Consider the following 25,116-nt stretch of genomic DNA (forward strand, 5'->3'; position numbering starts at 1 on the left):
AATCTACGTAAACCACACAAAAGATTTTCTTTTTAAAACTGTGTTTTAAATGACATATACCTGTCACAGTAAGTCACAGCGGTGCTTTTAATAACTGGTGTTCTGTCCTCCCTTTTAGATGTTGTTCCATATGAAATAAAACACGCCTCAGCTTCAGTGAGATAACATAAAAAACTAACACTACAGGCAGGTAGCTTAATAAGGAATTTGTATATAGTTGTAGGTGTGTGTGTGTGTGTGTGTGTGTGTGTGGGGTGGGGGGGGGGGGGGGGTATATTTTCTATATATTTTAACATACTGACTAAAACGAGCAGCTTTCATGTAAGTACAGTTGAATATGAAGAGCCAATTGCCTGAAAGGGTTTAGCAAAAATCAAAAGCTAGGCTTAAGGCTTTTGAAAATATATATATTTTTTATTTGCATGTTGAATGGAGGTGGCACGGTGGTGACTGGTTAGAGCGTCAGCCTCACAGTTCTGAGGACCCGGGTTCAATCCCTGGCCCCGACTGTGTGGAGTTTGCATGTTCTCCCCGTGCCTGTGTGGGTTTTCTCCGGGCACTCTGGTTTCCTCCCACATCCCAAAAACATGCATAAATTGGAGACTCTAAATTGCCCGTAGGTGTGACTGTGAGTGCGAATGGTTGTCTATTTGTATGTGCCCTGCAATTGGCTGGCAACCAGTTCAGGGTGTACCCTGCCTCCTGCCCGATGACAGCTGGGATAGGCTCCAGCATGCCCGCGACCCTAGTGAGGAGAAGAGGCTCAGAAAATGGATGTTGAATGGGATTTTCTTTTTTAATTAAAAAAGGTTTTTTTTCGGAAAAAGGGGCTTATTTCAATTAGCATTTGGAAGGGACTTTGTTATTGTTTTTTTTTCGATGGGAAGTGTATTTTTGTCAATTTTTGAATGGGTTGGGTCGGCGGGGAATGTGTAACATTGTTTTTTTTCCAATAAAATATTTGATTGTCCAATAAAATATTCAAATCTAGATGAAGCGCTGCTTGCAAAATACATGTTGAATTGTCATACGATTTCATTACTGTATGTTATTTTGCGTGGCTGTCTTCTTATGACAAAAACAAGAAAAATATTTATGCTTGGATATGATACCTTCCCCTCAATTTCCAGTTGATTCGAATAATTTCCATGAAAAGTTTAATTTACCAGAGATTTTCCACTCCTTTACAACCCGAGTCTTAACTGTGACCCAATTTTCTTTATCATCACTCTGCTGCAAGTTTTTACATTAGCATTTGCTAATGCTTTAACTTGCACAACAGTGTAAACTTACAAATGGACTGAGTCAGCGCGTGACCCCTCTTTTTTTTTTCGCCATGAGGCTCATATCTAAGGCTGTGGCTGAGGCTCCTTCCTCTTCTCATCAGTGCATGCCTTGTACTGCAACTTAACACTCCACAAAATGCAACTTAACACTCCACAATGTGGCTTTGCTTCTGCTTCATTAATTGAAAAGAATGGCAATATTGTGGTTGCCCAAACAAAAATAGCATCATACAAATGCTATTTTGATTGCAGGCATTATTAGAAAAAGGATGTTCAATAAGGGTCAGCCTCAAAGAATAACAGGACAAGCAATGATGGCACAAAGAAAACTAATGCCAAAGAACAACGACAAAGTCATTTTTCTGCTTTTAAGTGCTGAGGCCCAAAGTGCAATTTTTTCAGCGGTGGGAAGTAACAAATATTTCAGGTATCTGTACTTTTCTCGAGCATTTATTTTTCCAAAGACTTTTGACTTTTAATCCCTACATTTGAACACAGATAACTGTACGTTCTAAATCCTTAACAGCACCCCCTGTCATAAACAATTGGAGAATGCCTGATGGATGTGGTTTTCGACAAGCATGCGCCATTTTAAAATAACTTCCTGTTTTACATTTACAGTGTCAAGAGTAACAATGAGAGCTTCAGCGTGTGCCGTTCTCCTCCTGCTTGCTTTATGTCAAGGTATTAGTGCTCCAACGCAGTGTAGTGGTCATGAGTTGCATTGCTAATAAGCAAAAATCCATGCATCAGCATATTCATACAGAATGTTAAAATCCTAATTGGACACAGAAAATGACCAGTCTGTTTGACCACATTCCGGTGTGGTCACATACTGAATCTTTTCTATCCGTGTTTGTAGTCGAAGCACTGAGGTGCAACTACTGTTTCTCAAAGGGCAGTGACCTCTGTACCCCGACGAGCGTCCAGAACTGTTCCAGATCCGCTGATGCCTGTGCTGCAGTTATCCTTCAAGGACCTCTGAGTAAGTTCAGTTTTGTAGCTGCCAAGAGAAATTTCAGATCGGTCAGAGTTTGTGTGTGAATTCCGAGAGATGCTGTCGCAGGGCCAAAACACTGGAGGAAGAAATCAATTGCTTCATTGCATCAGCACTTGACATTGGCTGTGGTTTAAGGCGACCTCTGCTGGGAGAAACCGAAAAAGTGAAAATGCGTTACAAGTGTTTCCCTGCTATATGTTGGGGTGAGAGGGACTGAGCCCAGCAGTGATTCTTGAAAAAAAAAGTAAAAAATAATACAGGCGTCCGACTGGTTAGCACATTTGCCTCACAGTTCTGAGGAGTGGTGTTCAAATCCCAGCCTCTGCTGTGTGGAGTTTGCATGTTCTCCCCATGTCTGCATGGGTTTTCTCCTAGTACTCCGGTTTCCTCCCACATCTCAAAAACACGCGTGGTAGGTTGATTGAAGACTCTAAATTGCCCGTAGGTGTGACTGTGAGTGCAAATGTGCCATGTGATTGGCTGGCGACCAGTTCAGGGTGTACTCCGCCTATCACTCGAAGGTAGCTGGGATAGGCTCCAGCACGCCCGCGACCCTAGTGAGGATAAGCGGTACAGAAAATGGATGGATGGATAATAATAATAATACATCATCATAATCAAAGCACTACTTTTGTCCTCAACTCACTTCAACATAGTTCCCTTGCACCAAGATGCCACAAGATAATGCAAAGGTATACCTTTATTGCTTTGGCCTCAGCACAAAAACAGAGAGTAGGTGAGTTTTTCAACAAATAATCTACGATAAATAAAAAAAAAGACACCTAAAACAAAATGGAAATAAATATTGTATATATAAACACCAAAATATTCAACCAAACATTGTAATGAAAAAAGTCCTCCAGCTGAATGCAAACACACTGTATCATGCGACACTTCACATGCTGTATGTTAGCATTAAGCTAGCAGACATTTGTTTTGTTAATTGTGTTTTAATGAGTCAGAATGTGTTTAAAGCATGTGGGAAGGGTAAAACTATGAAAGGAAATCTAAACACTGACTTAATGCTCCTAATTGTGTAAATGTCTTTAATCCTGTTGTTTTTCTTTCAGAATGCCCCTAACACTGTTTCATGTGAATGCACTGACATAATACATATTTTGGATGAACAATAAATGTTAGAATTAATGTTTTTTTGTCTCTCAGGATTCACAATCTAACTCTTTTTCTGTTTTGACTTAACTGACCATATTGTCGAAAATTTGCAGTGAGTTTCATTTAATAGTTTGTTGTAAGCTGAAACATTTTTTTCTTGAATTCATTGCAGGCCAGTCTTTCCGTCAATGCATGAACATGGCTGTGTGTCAGGGCTACATCAAAACACCTGGCGCATTTGTCAATTGCTGCAGCACTGACCTCTGTAACTGAGTGTCTTCTTTACCATGTATACTGTTAGCCTTTTCTCAACAATGTTTGCCTTTTGCTCTTGTTCACGCAAATAAATGCTTTTTTCTCTATGCTGAAACAATTCATCTTTTGTTGCGAGTTGTAATACTATTTTACATGTCTATACAGTAATTTGGATAGGAGACAAAGAGGAGAATATTGTCCCTTATCATTTATCTAATAGCATAATTGCCAAAGTCATTTTAAGCTTAATGTTACAATATCAATAGAAAAAATAGCTATGTGCTTGCAGAAAATGTAGTTTTTTCTTTATGTCCATGTTGCTTCTCAGACAGTCATCCAGTTCAAGATAATCTGCAAGGTTTGAATCGAGGCAACTGGACTCTGCTTGTTTGCTGAACTTGTCATTTATGTTTAACACAATGTCTCAACTTAATTGGAATTGGGGTTGTAAAAAGAATGCATTATGAGTTCAAATGAAGTGCTTAACTTCAGAATAATTCTTTGGAAAAAAAAACCTAACAAAATACAGCTAATACTTCACGTTTTGATCATATGGGTAGAAGCAAAATCATGCATTGTAGAAATGCATTATACATAGGTAGAAGGGTTTTCCAGAATTTTGAGGTCAACTTTGGGGCTGCGTATTATACATGGGTACGCATTATACATGAGAAATTACGGTATGTACATGACAGATTAAAAATCATTTACAGAGCCTCCTTTATCATTTTTGGCATTTTAACGGAGCCTTGCTGCATGAACCTGGATGAACTACAGTATACTAAGAATTGAAACAATTCAACCAAATATGCCCCCTAAGAATCGTAAGCAGTATACAGTATAGATTATTTACAGATTTGGACAATATTGTTGGCACTCTAACTAGCAATCTTCACAGAATTCTGTTAAGGAAAGAAAAAAAAGACATCCTAAGTAACAAAAAATATTAATTTACTGAAATATCTGTCCAACTGGATTGGTTGGAAATACCCCAAGACTTATCCACAACTCCACAAACTTTACCAACAAGGTTTGATACATGAGACTTGCTATAGATGAAACCATTCGACACCACCTCCGTAATCCCCACCAACGCAGCAGTTGTTGTGGTCAGCGAACAACTACAACAAAATTCTACAGGACAGAACCATCTTCACTCCAGATTAGGTATGCGAATGACTTTATCTTGCTTTAATGCCACTTACTTTCAATTTAACAAATGTTCAGGGAAAACATGGCTGTGCCATGGGCTCACCGGTCTCCCCTATTGTAATCCAAATGTACGTGGAAGAAGTGGGAAAAAAACCCCTCTATAGACTCCTTAAACCTTACGATCAAAGCCTGTGTAGTAGTTTTTTATTTCATTGTATTTTTTGTAACTTTATCACCTTATTCTCGTGACAGCAAAATTAGTCTCATTTAGGAAGACAAAGAGAACGTATTGCCGTTCTTGCACTGCGAAGTGTGGGGAGAGAAGGACGGAAGCCTCAATATTGAGGTTCACAGAAAACCTACCGACAGAGACCACAGGTTATTTTTACCCTCAATCAGAACCCTGGTCTTGTTGTCAATATGTTTGAGGGTATTTCTAACCAATGATGTGATAGTGACTAGATGTTTGGCAATCTTGTAGGTGGGGGAGTTGATGCTGCGGACAATTGGCCTAAATAGACCTTCTTCCTTGGGAATTTGTGTTTGTCCATAAATGCAATGTGTCGCTTCCCCTGGGTACTGGCAATATGCAGCGATCAATTCCTTCCTTCTCATCTGGCTTCTGAACAGATTTGGTGATCTTGTATCCACTGGTGGGATCCATTTTTAGCCTTTCTATGACTTGTGGTCGTCCAGTAGAGCAGTCAGTGTTGCCTTCCAGTCCATCGTGGTGCCACGATGATGATGATGATGAGTTTTCCCTTGTCTGCTGGTAGAATTGAGATGTCCTTATTTAAGGATGTCACTGGTGCTTTGTTGCGAATGACCAGCACACAAAGAAAACTTTATTTGACATTCGGTGACGGAAATACTGTTGTGTGAGTACTACGCACGCCAGTAAACCACGTGGAGAGATCCATCTTGTTTTATGAGGTAAACCATATGGGCTGGGGTTTCCCCTTCAATAACGAGACCCCAAGAAACATTGCGGAAACAACCATCTGGAGCCTGAAGGACGCCGCACCAACTGCTGGGATTCCACCAACACTTACAATATGTAAATTATGTGCATGGCTGGAAACAAGTGGAAAACCCAGGGCAGACATTCAACATCCATTTACAGGGGTACTGGATTTACAACGGTCCTGGCATATGACATTACGAACGGCATGCAATGAGCTAATTTGCACAGTGGTTTAAGAATAATTACCGGTATGTGCCAAGCAGCACAAGAAGGCGCGTTCATTTACTGCTGTACTACTATTTTTGGATTTGATTGTTTTTATATTTCTGGCGTAGAAGTGTTTTCATACAACTATTCTACTGTAACTGCAATTATGACTTACATATAAATTCAGGTTACTTTGCAGACGGAGGGACGGAACTCCATTGTAAAAACTGTAGTTTCTCTGGTAAAAAAAACAATTAAAGTTTTCCTTTGATTGACTCACCTCCAATGTTACATTTAAAAGTAAATGAAAATTATTTTAAAAAAAAGTTTTAAAGCAGGAAGCGGGACATTTCAACGTTGAAACTGCAAATCTACTTTGATAGGGTGGCCAGATGTCAAACAATTTTCCAGATATGTTTGCTTTTAGGGAGCTAAAACAAGGACCCAGCTGGGTTTTGAAATGCCTCTACACTTTAGCTACCTCAGTTGCCATTATAAAAACAACAACAACAGTGGTGCCTTGAGGGCGACACGGTGGGGGACTAGTTAACACATCTGCCTAACAGTTTTGAGGACCGGGGTTCAAATCCGGCCTCGCCTGTGTGGAGTTTGCATGTTCTCCCCGTGCCTGTGCGGGTTTTCTCCAGGCACTCCTGTTTCCTCCCTCATTTCAAAAACATGTGTGGTAGGTTAATTGAAGACGCTATGTTGTCCGTAGGTGTGAATGTGAGTGCGAATGGTTGTTTGTTTATATGTGCCCTGCGATTAGCTGGCGACCAGTTCAGGGTGTATCACGCCTCTCGCCCAGAGTCAGCAGGGATAGGCTCCTGCATACCCGTGACCCTAGTGAGGATAAGCAGTGTAGAAAATGGATGGATAGATGGTGTCTCGCGATATGAGTTTAAATTTGTTCTCAACGTGACCCTGCTCGTAACTCACAATATTCGTGGCGCAAATCATCTTTCACCATTACATGGATAGACAAAATGAAATGTGTTTTTCATAAGAAAAAAACTAAAATATTATACTTTTTAAAAACATACAATAATGACCAATGAGAATGCAAATAATTAAAAAATTGTTGCCAAATTTTTTGCTTCAATTCAATTGACATTCTACTGATCCTTCTGGTGCGTGCGCCTTGGCCACCTGGGGGCAGTATAATACAGACATACGAATATACACAAAGCCAATCAAAAGTCGTCAGTAAGCAGTAATATTAGTCGTTCTTCGCAGAGGATAAATAATACATGCCTCTATGTATTGTAATATTATCTAACTATATGTGTTGCTCCGCCGTTGGTGTTCAAATAATTAAGACACCGCGACGCTGATGCCTTGTGGGTTGTTGTCTACGAAATAACCAAACTGATTTTGAATAACTGATTCTTAGTAGTTCGGGCCAAAGCTAAAATATTAAATGATTTTTTTCATGTGACAGTTGTTTCAGCCGACCCTCTAATGAGCAAAAGCATTTTTATGATACTCTTCATATAGCTCCCTCATTAAGTGTTGTAAAAGTTGTGTGAGTGCAACCCCAGCATGAGCGTGCGGGTTTGGAAATGCAAAACGATGTTGGAGCCTCGTAAGCACAGTTGGATGTTCCAGCCGCTCGAGCATGCCTCATATTTATGCCCCTAAACTGCGGAGGATTCCCTCAGATTTTCCAATGCATCATTTTTGCCTCTGAGCAAGGAAACTGGTGCTACCTTTTCTGCTGATGGGTGATATGTTTACAATTAAAAGGTGGAATCCATTAATGAGATATTTGGCAGCTTCCAGTTAACATTACAGATGGGATTCCCTTGGCCGCCGAAGGTAAAATTGGCTGCCTTGTGAAGGAAAGAAGTTCCACCTGTGTTTTAAAGCTGCAAATCCACCCAACACATCCTGCTCTTTAACAGCACATAATGAGGTGCGATAAGGTTTCCAGTATTCCGCAACACATCTGCTACAGCTGCGAACAACTACTGGAAATATGTCAGAACTTCCACAAAACTATGCAATTGCCTTTGGACTATGATAGTTGCCTTCCATATTGTTCTCTGCTCAGGTCTACAGTCTCACAGTTTTTCTTTTTCTTTCATGAAATCTTTTCATGTCTTTTATCTTTCCATCAATTTTCTATACCGCTTATCGTCATTAGTGTCGTGGGGGAGTCCGATCCATACCGACAAACAAGTAATCACACTCACATGCATGTTTTTGGAATGTGGGAGAAAGACAGAGTAGGCCTATACGGAGGGAGAAATGGCACTAAATAATAAAGATTTTCAACAGGAATATTTCATTCACTGGTATCTGGGATGTTTGATTTCAGTGTTCGCTTGCATTTTTGGAGAGAGTATGCTCTCTGGAGACCTGTTTTGTGTCAGGATAACCTACCCCATGTGTTTTCTTTTTTTTTAACAACCATTCGCACTCACGTTCATACCTATGGGCAATTACGAGTCTTCAATTAACCTACAATGCATGCTTTTGGGATGTGGGAGGAAACCGGAGTACCCGGAGAAAACCCACGCAGGCAGGGGGAGAACATGCAAATTCCACACAGGCGAGGCTGGCTTTGAACCCGGTCCTCAGAACTATGAGGCAGATCTGCTAACCAGTCGTCCACCGTGCCGCCCTTTTTTTGGTCATTTTACACGACAATAAATTGTGTTGTCATTATGGCTGTTCAATAAAATTCCCATTCTTGTAGAACATAATACAGGGTGTCCCAAAAGTCACTATACACTTCCATTTTTCTATTTCGTTTCAGATATCATTTGGACTGACGTGAGGCCATCAACATTTCACAGCATCGACTTTGCAGTTTTTGTAAACATGTTCCCTTTCAAATTCCCATTTTCACATTGGAAGAGGGTTGCAAAACCACCTGGCAAGAAGATTTTCTCTCCCCGACTGCAGTTCAGCACCAGTTTGTGAAGCTTTATGGCTGTCACACTGCTCCATCGCACAGTACAATTTATGCTTCAGGTTGTTGTGCATCATAATCTTCTGCTTTGAACTACCTGAAGTCAGTACAGGTAAAGATTTTTCACTGTCTGAAACCTCCACCGAGTCAAATGTTTGTTGATGTTGAGTTCCGGCGCAGCCCCCCTGATAGACTTTCTCTGGCATTGCGAAAACGCCTTCTCTAAGAGTTGAGTGTTTTCATCCGTCATGGTCATAGCAGGCCCTCTGCTGCATGGTTTGTCAAGCGCAGATCCTATTTCGAGAAACCTGCCATGGATAGTACTATGCATTAGAGGAGTGACATGACTATTTAGGAGAGTGAACTAAAAACAACGTGCTAAATAATTTCTAACACAGTGCATCAGGTTCGCATATGGCAACTGGTCCACAAATTAGTGCGTAATTAGAATCAGCTACATGGAATTCACATCCCTTGGCAAAAAGTTCACACCTCCCACATGTATGGCGCTCCTCCCCCAGCTATACGTTTTTGCTTAAAATGAGGCTGTAGCAAACGACTCTGTCACTGCTGTCACACTAACAGGACAAGAATGCAGGCTGCCATGAGGACCGGCATGCCACAGAGGGTTGTGCTGCTCGTACTCCTCTTTGTCTCTGATGTCTGCACCAAAAAGCTTCTCCAAGGCTCCAGCAATGACGATCATGCTGATGGCAAGGATGGGGCGTCCTGGTTGGAGAGTTTCCCGAGGGCACGGTGCATGTCCCGCTGCTTGAGTTTGCACAATGCGCCAACACTGCAGGTAAAGTTTCAACTACATTTAAATCAACTATGCCAACATTACTATTGTGGCCATGTTAAGATCAATTATCAATGGTAAATCAATGGTCAATACACTAATTTATGACATATTTTTTATGTTTTAATTCAAATGTATTGTTTTAGTCATTGTGGAACTCCATTCTGTGGCTTTGTGTAATTTTTGTAAGCAGTATTCTTAACTTTTAGCTGTATTTTTTTCACTTTATATAACTATTCAGTGTTTTGCACTTACTCCACGTGCTGTATTTCGAATACACAATTGGTTTTTGAGGAGGTTGAAAAGAATCTCTCAACAATTATGAAATATATACTACAGGTCTGTATAGTTTGATTTATGTGATTATCCTTGCTTCATGTGAAATTATTTAAATATCTAATGTGAAGCTTGTTCAAGCAGTCTTCCAATTTTTAGGGCTCATAGTCAAAGGAAGGATCTCACAGATTTCTAACATGAACACAATTTTCCAACTTTTCAACACCCTATCAGTGAAAATGATCAACAAATCTTATCACCTCCTGGGATTATTTATTTATGTTGATGTGAAAACCCTCTTGATTTGGAATGGTAGTCAGCCCAAGCTGGTCTCGGTAGATAAAACATAACCAAATCCGTATATGTTTCTTTTCTATCTTCCAAAAGTCACAGTTTATAATCAATCAGATAATTTTAGAATGATCTGTATATCAGTGGACAACCGAATCCAAAAACCAGCTCTCCATGAATTGTGGTTTTTTTTGTTCTTTTTCTTTCAGCAAATGTTAATGTGAAAGGCTTCAAGCTATCATGTTGATATTTAATATATTCAATATAAAGTATGTAAAATACTTTTACCTCTCGTAGTGTTTGGACATTGACAAAGTTTTTATTCTTTTGCCGTCACACAACACCAGTGGTTTTCAAACAAAATAATGAACAAATGATTCATGTGTAGATTATTACCTTTAATTCAAGATATTTCACAAAAACAAGACATTTTTAGGATTACAGCCATTTCATACCTTCATTTCATACACATCAAACTGTAAAATTAGGATTTCACCCTCATCAGAAGTGTTAATCTCACAAGCAGTTGCCTCGTCAGATGTATTAATTTAAAACTAATTTACTATCATTCTTCCACATTTCACTGGCATAATGGCAAAAGGGATGCATGATTTATTACACGAGCCTCACTGAGGTTCGATAAAGGACTCCAAGGACAGAAATCCTCACACTTTGATTAATTCTGATAGAGGCAAAAATATACTGTATAACAAAACCCCAATTTTCTCTCACTTTGAGCTACTATTGTGTAAATGATGAATGAGTCACTCCATCATATTAACTCTGTGATGGGTCAAAAACCTTTATTATGTTAAGGCTTATCTCAGCAACACAGTGTGGGTCATGACATTTTTTTTCTCCTTTCAGAACAATGGATCACTATCTTGGTGTCATAGTCATAGAGTGTGTGCAAAGGTAGGTCATATTTACGCAATATATATATATATATATATATATATATATAGAGAGAGAGAGAGAGAGAGAGAGTGAGTTACTGATGGTGTAGTGGTACACTCGCCTGACTTTGGTGCATGCAGCGTAGCCTGCAGGCAGCAGACAGTAGAGACTTGAAGTTTACAACACCGAATGCGATGCCTCTATGTCTTATATTCAAGAGAGACTACTGTGGATATACAACTTTTAATGAAAGGGTACGGAAAAAGATTTTTTTGCCCCAGACTGGACACACATCACAAATCAGACAATACTAATGAGCAAAACAATCATTAACTATACAATATTTAACCTGGTGATCTAAAAATAGATATATAGTACATTCATTCATTTTCGGTACCACTTATCCTCACCAGGGTCGCGGGCGTGCTGGAGCCTATTCCAGCTGACTCTGGGCGAGAGGCGGGGTACACCCTGAACGGGTCGCCAGCCCATCGCAGGGCACACATAAACAAACAACCATTCGCACTCACATTCACACCTAGGGGAAATTTAGAGTCTTCAATTAACCAACCATGCATGTTTTTGGGATGTGGGAGGAAACCGGAGTACCTGGAGAAAACCCACGCAGGCACGGGGAGAACATGCAAACTCCACATAGACGAGGCCGGATTTGAAACCTGGTCCTCAGAACTGTGAGGCAGATGTGCTAACATGTCATCCAGCATGCCACCCCACACAGCCCATATATTTTAGAATATTTTTATTTTATTATTTCATTTTCATGTAGTTTTTTTTCATGTCTTCTTGGTGACGAGTAAAGTGGCACCACTGCTTGCTTCAACATGCAGATTCTAACTAGTAAAAGGTACTTGCCACTTTGGCGAAGGAAAACGTTCTCAACGATTGACTCAAATATCTTGCAATTGCATTCTTTTGAGGTCTGCAATTTGTGCTTACATACTCTGGTCTTCCACACAGGGTGCACAACATGAGTCGTGGCTCATGTGTATCGCCTCTAGGGCTGGTAACCAGGGCTAATGTGCGATATCCCCGTTACGGGACATTCTACTCTGTTCAATAGACTCATGTCAAGTGGGTTCTTTTCCCAAGATCAGCAAAAAAGTTCCTCCTTTTACTTGCGGGAATACGAGAAAAAGTGACTGATTTTATCTGGAAATGGGGAAGAAAAGGAAACAACGGTGGGATTTGCAGAGCCGAGGACAAGACAAGACAAGAAGTGACAATGTCACTCTGTATTAGCGAGGCGATTTCCTTTAGAGGCCCGCAAGGGAAGATAAGAGATGGCAGGCCAAAGCGTCGCGTTGTCAAGTGGCCAGCGCTGTACTTGATATGCACATAGTCAGCCAACTACAGCTCCAACTGTAATAAAATGACTTGTGAGGTTACCGCGGCAAGTGTTTCTCAAACCTTTTACCCAAAGCATCACCTCAAAAAATACTTAGCTTCCCATGTGACTAACATTCAAATATTGTAGCATAGTAGGCCCAAGTGTTAATAAAAAACAAGGCAGGTTTTATTCCCCAAAGGTCCATTATTATTGTAAGGCACTATATCATGATGTGCAGTTTGAACATCAACACGTCACTTAAATATAGGAAAATAAAAAACTTTACTCAAATAATTATTAAATTAAAATGTATCACCCCTAGACGTTAAATGAAAATTGTACCTAATTAAATGTTTGAAAATAAACACTTTTAAAAGATTAAATGTAAATGTATTGTGCTCAAAAGTTAAATACAACTGAACTGTACTGTGTAAAAAACTGTAAAAACCTAGTCATAGTATAATGGACCATATGCACGGTAACATATTACGCATTTTTGGGGGAAAGATTAAGCAGTGTACGAATGTCCGCTGTACTGGGGTGCCATCTGACGGAAAAAGAACCTCATTCTTTAAATGTGTGATATCGTCGGGTTGTGTAACAGGGAAATTCAACAGTTAGGTGCTGCTGTTTTGATTTTTAAAAAGCCCGCTCAACTGTGATGTTCAGCAATTCAACTCGGCTTTTAATTTTAACAAGTTTAACAGTGACCAGGTACTACAAAGGAGACCATTTTTGATAGTCAGTCACTCCCTCCCCGCTTGGCACCGCTTAGCTCCGACCAGCTGATCCACTACCAGCCACTCCCATAACGAAGCTCCGGTCACTCACAACAGACTGAGAAACAATCGAACCGCGAGAACATTGATCCTTACAGTCCTATATGCTCGGCATTATTATTGGTTGTTTTTTATGTATTCGCAACTCCAATATCGTTGTATCTGCACCTATGCAATGACAATAAAGGCTTTCTATTCTATTATCTATTCTCTAATCTATAATTCCATCAGACAACGAGGATACTTTGAAAAGTTTGATGCTGCCTTTGTTATCACTATTCATTTGCCTGGCAACCGGATGTTAGCGTAGCCTCACCCAAAATGTGGAAGTGGTGCGTCCATTCAGTGATTCTTTTCATGTACCACTAGAGGGACGTACCATGCTTTGAGAAACACTGACCGAGACCAAACATGGGATTACGGACTGGTACCGGATTAGTAGGAATCCCACTTGTGTTCTAGGCAGGACACGTTCATTCATTTATTCATCTTCTGCACCGGTTATCCTTACTAGGGTCGCGGGCATGCTGGACCCTATCCCAGCTGACTCTGGGCGAGAGGTGTGGTAAACCCTGAACTGGTCGCCAGCCAATCACTGGGCACATATAAACAAACAACCATTGGCACGACTTGTTAGCACATCTGCCTCACAGTTCTGAGGACCAGGGTTCGAATCCCGGCACCCCCTGTGTGGAGTTTGCATGTACTCCCCGTGCCTGCGTGGGTTTTCTCCGCGTACTCCGGTTTCCTCCCACATCCCCAAAACATGCATGGTAGGTTGATTGAAGACTCTAAATTGCCCGTCGGTGTGAATGTGAGTGTGAATGGTTGTTTGTTTATATGTGCCCAGGGATTGGCTGGTGACCGGTTCAGGGTGTACCCTGCCTCTTGCCCAAAAATAGCTGGGATAGATTCCAGCACGCCTGGGAACCTGCAGTAGAGAAAATGGATGGATGGATAACATGTATTATACGCCCCCTGATGGCCGAGGTAGGCACACCAGAAGGAGCAGCGCAATGAATTTACTTTAAGCATTCAATTATCATGCACAAAATGTTTAATTATTTAAATTCTATTAAATTATGTTCTCACTGTTTGTTTTAATAAAAGACAATATTATAGAGGGCTATTTTCTTCATTAAAAAAACTTTCCAAAAATGTTTTTTTTGGGGGGAGAGTTGGGGGTGCTGGAACAGATTGTTGTTTTCATTCATTTCAATTGGGAAAGATGATTTGAAATATGAGTGTTTTGAGTTATGAACGTGGTCACCGAACAGATTAAGCTCGTATCTCAAGGCACCACTGTATTGCTCTACGTGAAACCGATCGATGGTGCAGAAAAGGTTGGGAACTGCTGACCTAGACAAATTCTGCAAAGGCACTACATTTGCACACTAAAACGTGTACCAGTAACTTGGTCTGTAAGAGAAAACATGTACAGGAAGTCCTCGACTTACGAGCAAGTTCCGTTCCTACGCTGGTAACGTAACACGATTTTCTGCGTAAGTCGGATTTCACCGTTAAAGTCGAAATTTACGGTGAAATACTTCTGTTACGGGTATTGTCCCACGGGATTGTGACAGCAAGCTCAGTGTGTGTGGGCGTGTGCGTCGATATGTGAGTGAGATGGGACTGCGAAGGAGGAAAGCGTGCGCGCCGGTGCGAGTGTGTACAGTAGCAAGTGTAGTGACGGCGACCGGGGAAGAGTAGCGATTAGTTGAATGTGCAGAGGAGCTAATAAAGCCATTAAAGCAGCAAATCGGCGCCTCGTGCCTTTATTGTTGCCGCTACCCAGCTCAGCTGTGCAACGAGAGGAGGGAGTAAACCCCTGCGTCTCCCGACCACGGTCAGGTGACCGTAGCAGGAAAGGTTAACACTTCGTATAAAGAAACTAAAATACATTAAAATTTAAAAATAAGATGCTGTACTTACCGTTACTGCTGAGAATGTGAAAAAAGGAGGACAAAAAAGGCCAAGATACTCCCGTCGCACAAACACAGACAAGCACTATGCACTAGCTAAGTAGAAACACTATGATGTTGGGCCAAAATGGCGGATGAGGCACGGGCGACGTAAAGTCGAAACGTCGTAGGTCGAGTGCGTCGTAACTCGAGGACTTCCTGTATAGGGACTGTACCTTAAATACCAAGGATGTATAGGCTCTCGGTGGGTGGGCACAGCGTTTGGCTTTAGTATTCAATAACCGCTGCACATGTAGGGTCTTTTAGCAGCAGTGGTCAATCAAATGTATCAAGAAGAAAATAAGGACAGTCACAATTCATTTGTTTTGTCCTTTTCTTATCACTCAAAAAGCTATGAGTAATATTAATAAGCCAAGATTGAGTTAATTTATTTAAAATGTCATCTTTTCAAATGTAATTGTGTTGATTGGGTGAGATTTTGACTTTTTGATACTTTTGTAACGCTTCCCAGTCCACTGATCTATAGTGACTATTGTGCATCTGCCTTTAAACTGGCCCATGGAGATGAATAGAGTGGCTTAGATTGAATTGATTTCATTGAAACTAATCATATTAATGCTGTGTCAAAAAACCCTCTCACTGCCTACGCTCTTTAAGGGTAACATGACTAAGACAAGTCTGAGGCAGCTTTCAATCATGACCCCACACCGCTGACGTCAGATCTGTACCAAGATAAAAATAATAATCCATCCATCCATTTTCTGAGCCGCTTCTCCTCACTAGGGTCGCGGGCGTGCTGGAGCCTATCCCAGCTATCATCGGGCAGGGGGCGGGGTACACACTGAACTGGCTGCCAGCCAATCATAAAAAAATAATAATAATAAAAAAAGATATGTAACTGAAAACTCGATCAGAAATCATATTAATTTGAAACATAAGACCCCCCCCTCCCCCAGAATATAATAGATTATTTATCATAGCAAAAAAGTGAAAAATAATAATAAACCTGATGTGTGAGGTACAAAATTTTAATTTCCAAAACTGGCCTGGGTTTAGCACTATGGACATCTGATTAGTCATAAAAACTATTGAGATGATTAGAACTACTGTAATCAATTTTCAGCGTAATAAATAATTGTATGTTGAACCAGTGCATATTCGCAGGTTAGCTCACAATTTCACCTATTCAGATTTTGTAGAGAACCTGTCCTCAGCAATTTGTTGATAAACTTGCAGATGTACTATTTTGTGCTCAACCCAAAGCAGTAAAAGAAGAAATACTATTCGTGCTTTTATTGCTTTGGCACCATCTTTTGTTATCTTGGTGCCAAGGAACTTTGTTGAAGTCAGTTGAGGAGTTTCATTTAGAGATCAATAGGGCTTTTGCGCCATCCTGTGGCATCTATAGGCATTTGCAGACCGTTTGGTGGGCGTCAATTACATCACAACAAGCAGCAGTTTGGCAGATAGTGAATAAGTCCTCAAAAAAAAAGAGAGAGTAAGATGTTTACTGTCAAACTAAACATTTTACAGAAGTAAACATGTTTTAAAACAAGCACATAACTTTGCCTTAAAGTCCACTAGCTTACATAATATGGAACGCCATAGACGGCCGAACAAATAGCATCTATGTGGCGGTGTTAAAATGCTTTTGGCAGCTGATATTTGAACACAAATGGCGCAACAACATATGTAGACAGATAATATAACAGGCATATATTCTTTATCCTCTGCAACAAGTCCACCTGACCTCCATGTGCAGTAAGTATAGCCGTATGTCTTTATTATACTGCCCCCAGGTGGCCAAGGTGCACACACCAGAAGGAGGAGCACAATATCCATTGAATTGAGGTAAAATGTACATTACTTCAACCCCAAAAAACTAATATTTCGCGCCCATTTCTTCCACAGTGCCTGGAGCCCTGTAGAGATTACTGGTCCAATGAAAGGAAGAGCAACTGTAAAGAGTTCTGTGAGGTAGATGCATTATAATATTGTATACCTTTTAGGTGCACTGTACACAAAACTGGTGAAATGGTAAATGGTGAAGTGCTTGTACCCCGTCCCCTATGTATGCAGAAATTGTTTCCTCTGAACCACTGGGAATGTGTGGCGAGCTGTGAGTTCCTTCAAACACTGTTGGAAGTGAAACAAGGTGGTTGCCCGCCTCCAAACCAAGCCAGTGGCTTTGCAGCCGCCTGTGTACACAGCTGTGATCACGACACAGAATGTCCAGCTCAGAAGAAATGCTGCTCCAATGACTGCGGTCACACATGCCAGTCTCCACAAAACCTTTACAAGGGTGAGTGTGACAATGAACTATTTCATCCCAAAATACTGATGACACAATGGACAGACCATCAATGAGGAGCAAGAAATCTGCCTGCCTGCCTGACGATGCTTTATTTTTAGACTCAGGGCTCAACGCAAAGACGTGTATATGTAGACACTGCCTTGAGCAGGTTGGCCAGTTGCTACAATACGTCAGTGCCATATTGGATGTGGCAGATTGGCAGTAAACTATTGTGAATAATTGGGCTGAACTTAATAAAGCAACAACTTACATCGTGCACTAATTCCACTTTGCCATTATAAGTTCCAAAATTACCTGGCCCCGCTCTGCTCTGGCCTCGCTCGGCCTGGCCTGGCCTGGCCTCCTTTGCTTTTCCTTTACAGCAGGCACCAATCAAAAGTGGGAGGGATTAGAGCGGGATCAAGAAGAAGCTTATGCGCTCGTTTCTTATCGCGCCTTCCAGTTCGCTGTATTTCATCTTCTGCCAATATGGACAAAAATGGTATGCGCGTCCCGGGTGCTGACGATGGAAGTCACGAATCAGGGCCTTGCTCAAAACAGGACCGGGCCGGAATCCAGCTCCGCTCCTCCGGGCCATAGCCCACACAGTCAACCAGGTATTGGAAGCCCCTCTCACGGCGACGCACATCCAGCAGCCTGTTCGCCATGTAGGCAGGATGTCCATCGATAACCTGGGGATGAGGAGGGGGCGGCACAGGGTGGGACAACGGGCTCGAAGAGACCAGTTTAATTTGTGAGACATGAAAGGTGGGGTGAACTCAAATGCAGGCCGCGAGCCTAAGGCGTACAGCACACGGGTTCACCAAGGTTGCAATTTCGTAAGGGCCAATGAACCGAGGGCCAATTTTCTGGAGTCCACCTTAAGAGTCTTCGCACATAACTACACCTTTTGGCCAACAGCGTAAGCAGGCGCAGGGGTGCGGTGATGGTTGGCTTGTACCTGAGGCCTTGCAGAGGCGCGGAGCAGGCTTGTCTCCAGATTTTGTTCTTCACGGAGGGGCAATCTCATTCTCTTGCGAGGAAAACAGCGGAGGTTATAGCCTAAGGAGCATTGGAAGGGAGACATACCGTAAGACGCGGTCAAAGAACTGTTTGGACCCTGGAGACATCGTGTCCACTGTACTTTTATTACTGCTTGATGGCTCACATTAATCTCGCAGGGGTTCCTTTAAAACCGAGGAACGAGCTGGACTTTGAGGAGGTGCCCCCTGGTCATCTGGAGGTGTACTGGTTCTCCAAGTTCAATATCGCCGCTGAGCCTGTGGTCTACATCCTGCAGACAAGATGGAACTTTGGCATTCAACCCAGTGATGATGCTGCCATTTCCTGGCATGTGGTTGCACAGGTTGGTGGGCTGCTTACCCGTATTAGGCTTCATGTTGTGTCCAACTACATGTTGTTGTTTTTTTTTTTTTAAACACAACACACCACCTGCTACTTGGTAGACCACAGAACAGAGAGCCCGATTGTACGACATCCGACCGGGCCGCTGGTACCAGTTCAGAGTCGCAGCTGTCAATACTCACGGAACCAGAGGTTTCACCACTCCGAGTCGACACATTCAATCCAGCAGAGGTCAGCAACCTTTTAAATCTTTACAAGCTCTTTTGTTCAGAAATAAATGTCTTCTAAATTTGACACACCACAGTTTTGTTAACAACCCTGCTAAATTTGGATGATTAAAAAAATAGTAAATACAGTAAGTAGAGTAGTATAAATATATAAAATGAGGCTTCAAAATTGTGAAAAATCAAACTTGAACGCTGTGGGATCCTCGCTCAACTGTTAACGATTGCTAGGACCTGGAAAAATGGATGATACTTCATCTTGCATCATTCTTATGCCTACGCATAACTACATGTTTGAGCAATGAAAATATATCTGCTTGAAGCCTGCGGTGGCTGGACTATACCCCACTAGCTTGTCTTTTCTATGGCGTGACACTGAGGCACTCAAAAGCAATCCCACCTACAGACTATCCGAAGGGTGTAGGGATAGCTAGCTAGCTAAGAGCAGATCACAATTACATAGCTAATGTGACCGAAGGTGCTTAAGTTCTTATATATTTGGGTCGGGGCAACTCATGCTGAAAATGGTCAAAACAAGATTAACACTATTCTGTATCGCCACAATTGATTACTACAGTACATATTTCTCAGGCTTTACATGTTTTCAGCAATGATCTTCAAACGTGAATAATGTATTTCGAAATAAATCTCTGAATTCACTTTACAGGGTCTTTAAATCATAGCATTCTTTGCAACACTGCATTGTTTTCCTTTCTTGTGACATCTTTCCCCTCAGACCCCCGTCGCCCTCCCGCACCAACTGAGCTGAGAGCGACCAACGTAACGTTTGCCACGGGCCAGGCGGTGTGGGTCCAACTACAGTGGCACATGCTTGAAGACCTCGATGTTCCTGTTCACCACTACAAGGTTAGCTGGACTTGGACTGCTATTGGTCAACCCATCGCTTACTCTTTGACCAAGAGGAGGAAGCTAGTAAGAGAGGTAAGGGCTGGTGGGACCACTTTTGTTCTTAAAAAGTGCAAATGATGTCACAAGGTCATTGTGTATCTTCTGTACAGATGCAGGTGGTGCTAGATGGCATCCGGTCCGGTCGGACGTATAGTGCGGAAGTCCAGGCTGTGTCCTACTGGAAACAAAGCCAGCTGAAAGGACCCCGGGCCATTGTACACTTCAGCACACATCTTAGTACGTCCAGCGCATTTGTTATAATTGTTGCAACTCATGCTGATACACGACCTTTGAAGCATTATCCATATTTTATCTCTGTTAAAGACACCAGTGCAACACCAATATCCTCTGCGGCTGACATCCTGCATGTGGGGACACCCTTCTATCAAAATGGACAGCTACAGGTTCACATTTACTGGCAGAGCAGCACAGGTTTGTATGAGTGCAAGCTTCACTGAATGAATGTCCACCGTTATAAATAATACTTTTACTTGTTGAAACACACTGTAATTTGAAGAAAAAACAAAAATGAGTCATAGTAATGCAATGTGATAATAAAAAGATCAAGCTCAAGATTAAGCTTACTAAGATATACTGTTCACAGTTACAAGGGCGCATACAGTATTTACTTGGCATCGTGGGATTGCCGGGGTATGCTGTGATGGTTTAACCCATATCGTATTCGGCTCTGGACAAAATTAAGAGACCAAAAAAACCCACTTTTTGGTATTTTGACAATTTTCATTTTCTGCAAATAAATGCTTTAAATGACAATATTTGTATTTAGAATTTGGGAGCTACTCTATGTTGTCAGTAGTTAATAGAATAAAACAAAAACATTAATTTGACTCAAACATCTACCTAGGAATAGAAAAATCAGAGAAATTGATTATTTTGCAGTGTTCTCTTTTTTTTTTCCAGAGCTAAATGTACTGTATATACAGTATACTGTTCAGTAATCCTCCACTATATATCACAGGTTTTTCTGAAAAAACCCCAACATAATATATATATATATATATATATATAGTTAAATATATACATATACACAATATATAAATAAAATAAATATACAATATGTTCAAAAGTGTGTTTTAATACGTTTCTATGTGATTACAGCATGGGAGTTGCATTTCAAGGAATAAACTATAAAAACAAATGTTTTATATTTAATTATATTATTATTACTATGCATTTTTTGCAGCACAGTGGCCAAATAGTTAGCACATCTGCCTCATAGTTTTCCCCGTGATGCGTAGGTTTTCTCTAGGTATTCTGGTTTCCTCCCAAATCCCCAAAACATGCACGGTAGGTTAATTGAAAACTCTAAATTTCCCATAGGTGTGAATGTGAGTGCGAATGGTTGTTTGTCTATATGTGGCCCGCGATTGGCTGGTGACCCGTTCAGGGTGTACCCCGCCTCTCGCCCTGAGTCAGCTGGGATAGGCACCTTCTCGCCCGCGACCCTAGTGAGGATAAGTGGTACGGAAAATGGATGGATGGACTATGCATTTTCTTGACATTTTATGCTTGCAAATTTGTTTTTGAGTTCATATACATTTACAAGGCATTTAATAAGTGTGTTTTAATAAGTTCAAATGTGTTTAAAGTGTGTGTGTGTGGTGGTATTTTAAACCTTAAAATAATAATAATTACCGTATATGGTCTCTCTAAATCGCGTATTTTCACCTATTACCGATGAGTCTGGAACGTAATTCTTGCAATAAACGAGTATCACTGTATTATTATTATACAATTACAATTTTGTACTTTTAGTGACTAGTCCTCTTTTTCCAGGGTGAAAATCCCCCTAAATTAATTTCCGACCTTCTTCTTTTTGTAGACCCTTCAGTTGAGTACTACAAAATCCAGTGGGAACCAGAGTATTGCGAGCACAAGCAAAACACACTCAGAGAGAAGACCAGTACAAAGGTTAGATATTTTTATATTTTATGAATGTTACGTTGAATTAACTGATTTGATTTCTACTTAGAGCATTTTAACGTGGTTATCCGGTCATGGTTGAGTATCACAATTGAAAATTGACTTTGAGGTCAGCCGGGGTGGGAAATACTTACACAATAGCTGTAACGATATGTTGTGTGTTGACTTGATCCCAGGAGACCTTCACCAGCCTGCAGGGTTTGCTCTTCTCCTGTAAGTACAAAGTCCTACTACAGCCTGTCAGCAGGACCAGTAGACCGCCGGCCAAGAGCATCTGCTTCATTACGCCTTCCTGTTCTACCATACAAGCCAAGAGTCCAAAACCCATAGACTGTAATGGAGAAACACGTAAGACAACTTTCTGTAAGAAGCACACAGTAGAGCATCAGTTATCATCACAGAAGCCATCACAGGAGCAAAGTCACCAATCATTTCTCCCTGGCTAGAATTCACTATGTGTTATATGTAGAAACACCACAGTTCAGGGGTTTTTAGACTTTTTGGGTCCAGGGACCCCTGACAGTATCGAAACATTTCCAAGGACCTCCTCTTAATCCTAACGGCAATTAAATATAACTACCATATAGGGCTGCAGCTATCGAATATTTTTAGAACCGAGTATTCTACCAACTATCCCATCGATTACGCAGATGAAAATTGGTTTCGCATTATTAAACAACAATACCATCACATAATGTGTGGTGCAGGTAATATTTTCGTCCATTTGGTGTCGCCAGCCTCACAGTGTACATTGTAGAATCTGTAACTTTGAATGTTTGCGGCTTTGAAAGGCGGGGCCTGGCCTGGAGAGTGACGTGTGGATCAGCGATGCGTGTAGTTGGGTGTTGCTGGCTCAGATTAGCGGCTGACTGTTAACTGTCTAACCGTTAGCCAGTCTGCGTGTTGAGTCGCGTCAGTTGAGGGTCATAAAAGCTTGTGTATGAATGTGCTTATTTATTTTGTTCAATAAAGTCAACTGTAGCCTCTGTCTATCGTTGACCACTTGCAGGGGCAATGCAATACATTATAACCAGCAGTGATAGGCTATATTGAATTAGCGAATGATGTTTACATGTTTACGTTACCTTTTGTTGTCGATCATAGACATGGGCTTGTGTAAGACAGTTCTCTCTTCGTACCCTCATGGGTCCATGGACCCTATTTTAAGAACCCGTGCCTTAGCGTGTTAGTAGTGTGTTGTCAGTGTTGCATACCCCCTGTCATCTGTGCACAGTCCACTCAATCATTGCCACTCACATTGCTGTGCAAACAAACTAATACTGTACTGTATTGTCCACACCAAACCACTATGCATTATGAATGGTGTATTCAAAGTGAATTAAAACATGATTCTTTTTTTTATATCTACTCTTGCAGGGATTCTTCAGAAGGTTCTGATCAAGCCAACCAACCTGACAGTTTCCTTCAAGGTACGTGGTGGTGACCTGACTGCTATCTTTAACTGGGATGTGTCTACTGGCCTATCTCAGGGTCACCTAACTGGCTACCAGGTGACCCTGGTAGAGGTCACGTCAACCAGGCGACTCAGCAAGGAGGACGTCTCCCAATCCCAGATCTTAACCGCGGTCAGTACTAGACCACAAGCACATGGGTTATTCCAGAATTGGGAGAACGTTTCTTTTTCTTTTTACTGTATAGCTAAGTTTGTTGTAGACAAGTTAGCATAGCAGCGGAACTAACATAGCTACCATGTACCGCTGAGCAGACTTTAACATGAGCACTGATTTACAACCCTGTTCATGTAATTGCAGCCATATTAAAATGAATTTTGCATTCAATTAAAATTGCATTTCATTCATTAAATTGAAAGGTATTTAGCAATATTGCTAAATATAGCCTGCCCAAGTGTCTGTACCAGGGTTGTGCCAAACACAGCAAAATATGACAATTAATTATATCTCATAAAAATTACAGTGTCGATGGTTGCACTGTACTAAACAAATTCCATGATAGTTTACGACCTCATTTTTTCCTCTTGCAAACATAAGACAAAAAAGACAAAATAAATGGTCAGTTTTGTGAAAATGTTGCTGCCTACAGTACTTTTTTCTCCAATTCTGGAATGACCCTAATGCTAAACTTTGCTTTGCTATGCTTCACACACCTCCTCCTCTTACTGTATTTTCCATCATAGGACAGCAACATTCTGGCACTTCCTGACCTACACCCTGCCAGTGTCTACAGGTTGGAGGTCCGAGCCATCACTGCAAACGGTGAAGGTCCAGCCATCAGCAGAATCTTCCAGACTCCAGGATTCCAACAAGAGTTAAAGCATAGAAAAAGTATTGCTAAACAAGCAAGATGAGGAACATTAGTATGATTAGCCAGTTGCTCAGAGGCACTGGCCTGACAGCCAATTGGAATGCACAACCTTGTCTCCCTAAGTTCAAGGTTCTTTGTTTGCTAACAAAGCAAATAAACAAGAGGAAAACAACTCCAAATGCAGAAATGCAACAATTACCCAAATAACTTCTTCCTTCAACTGTTTCAAGTTTGAAAGTTTATTTATTTTCCTGCCGTATCATGTTGTCAACACTGCATGCAAACTCCCAATTCTTGTTGACCTTCATTGTCATTGAACGTCACCTTAAGAGTGTATTGACAAATAAATGGTAAAATGGTGAAATGATGATGTTCACAATAGTTCTAGGGAGTGTAAATTATGTATATAATGTCTGAATTAGATGTGCTATACTGTATATTCTGTATATATATAGTCTAGTTGTGTGTACTAGACCTGTGGAGAGCTATTGAACAAAGATTCAATATATAAATCCTATGCCACGTGTAGCGCATGCTTTTTAGGATTTGCCCTTTTTTTTTCTTATTTTGCCTTAATGATTGTTATGCCCGCGTCCTTTGAGCACACCAACTCAATGCTCAGAAAGGATTGCAACATGTTTCATTGGCTTGCATGTGCACACTGTGCACCACACAACTTTTGGGCACCATTGATTCTCTTGCATCAGCCTGTTCTACTGTAGGAGGCGGAAAATGCATTGTGTCAGTGGCCCTTCAAAGTCACTTAGAAGTTAGTCTTCATCCACAGGAATCAAACGGAACACCTTTCCCCCCTCCAGCTCCTTCAATTGATAGAGATAAGGTGCATGCATTTTCATGATTAAAACCTGCCACAAGCTAGTTATCATTTGGA

General features: G+C 41.1%; 1 protein-coding gene across 3 annotated transcripts; it reads left to right on the top strand.

Annotated features, from left to right (window-relative positions):
* Positions 1-8,766: 8,766 nt before the first annotated feature.
* On the top strand, positions 8,767-25,116 carry LOC133409843 (anosmin-1-like). 3 transcript variants are annotated; one of them, XM_061690498.1, is made up of 14 exons: positions 8,767-9,006; positions 9,480-9,696; positions 11,128-11,175; positions 17,118-17,183; positions 17,286-17,508; positions 18,681-18,865; positions 18,966-19,095; positions 19,825-20,030; positions 20,108-20,234; positions 20,322-20,429; positions 21,841-21,929; positions 22,118-22,289; positions 23,319-23,527; positions 24,097-25,116. In XM_061690498.1, exons 2-14 carry the CDS (start codon positions 9,487-9,489, stop codon positions 24,265-24,267), a joined length of 1,944 nt encoding a protein of 647 aa, XP_061546482.1. In that variant the 5' UTR covers positions 8,767-9,006; positions 9,480-9,486; the 3' UTR covers positions 24,268-25,116. The 3 variants fall into 3 exon arrangements, with proteins under 3 accessions (XP_061546482.1, XP_061546393.1, XP_061546566.1); XM_061690409.1 differs by lacking the exon at positions 8,767-9,006 and having other exon boundaries at positions 9,194-9,696; XM_061690582.1 differs by lacking the exon at positions 8,767-9,006 and having other exon boundaries at positions 9,194-9,696; positions 24,102-24,203.

The sequence above is a fragment of the Phycodurus eques genome, chromosome 1 (genome assembly GCF_024500275.1).
Source record: "Phycodurus eques isolate BA_2022a chromosome 1, UOR_Pequ_1.1, whole genome shotgun sequence".
NCBI lineage: Eukaryota > Metazoa > Chordata > Actinopteri > Syngnathiformes > Syngnathidae > Phycodurus > Phycodurus eques.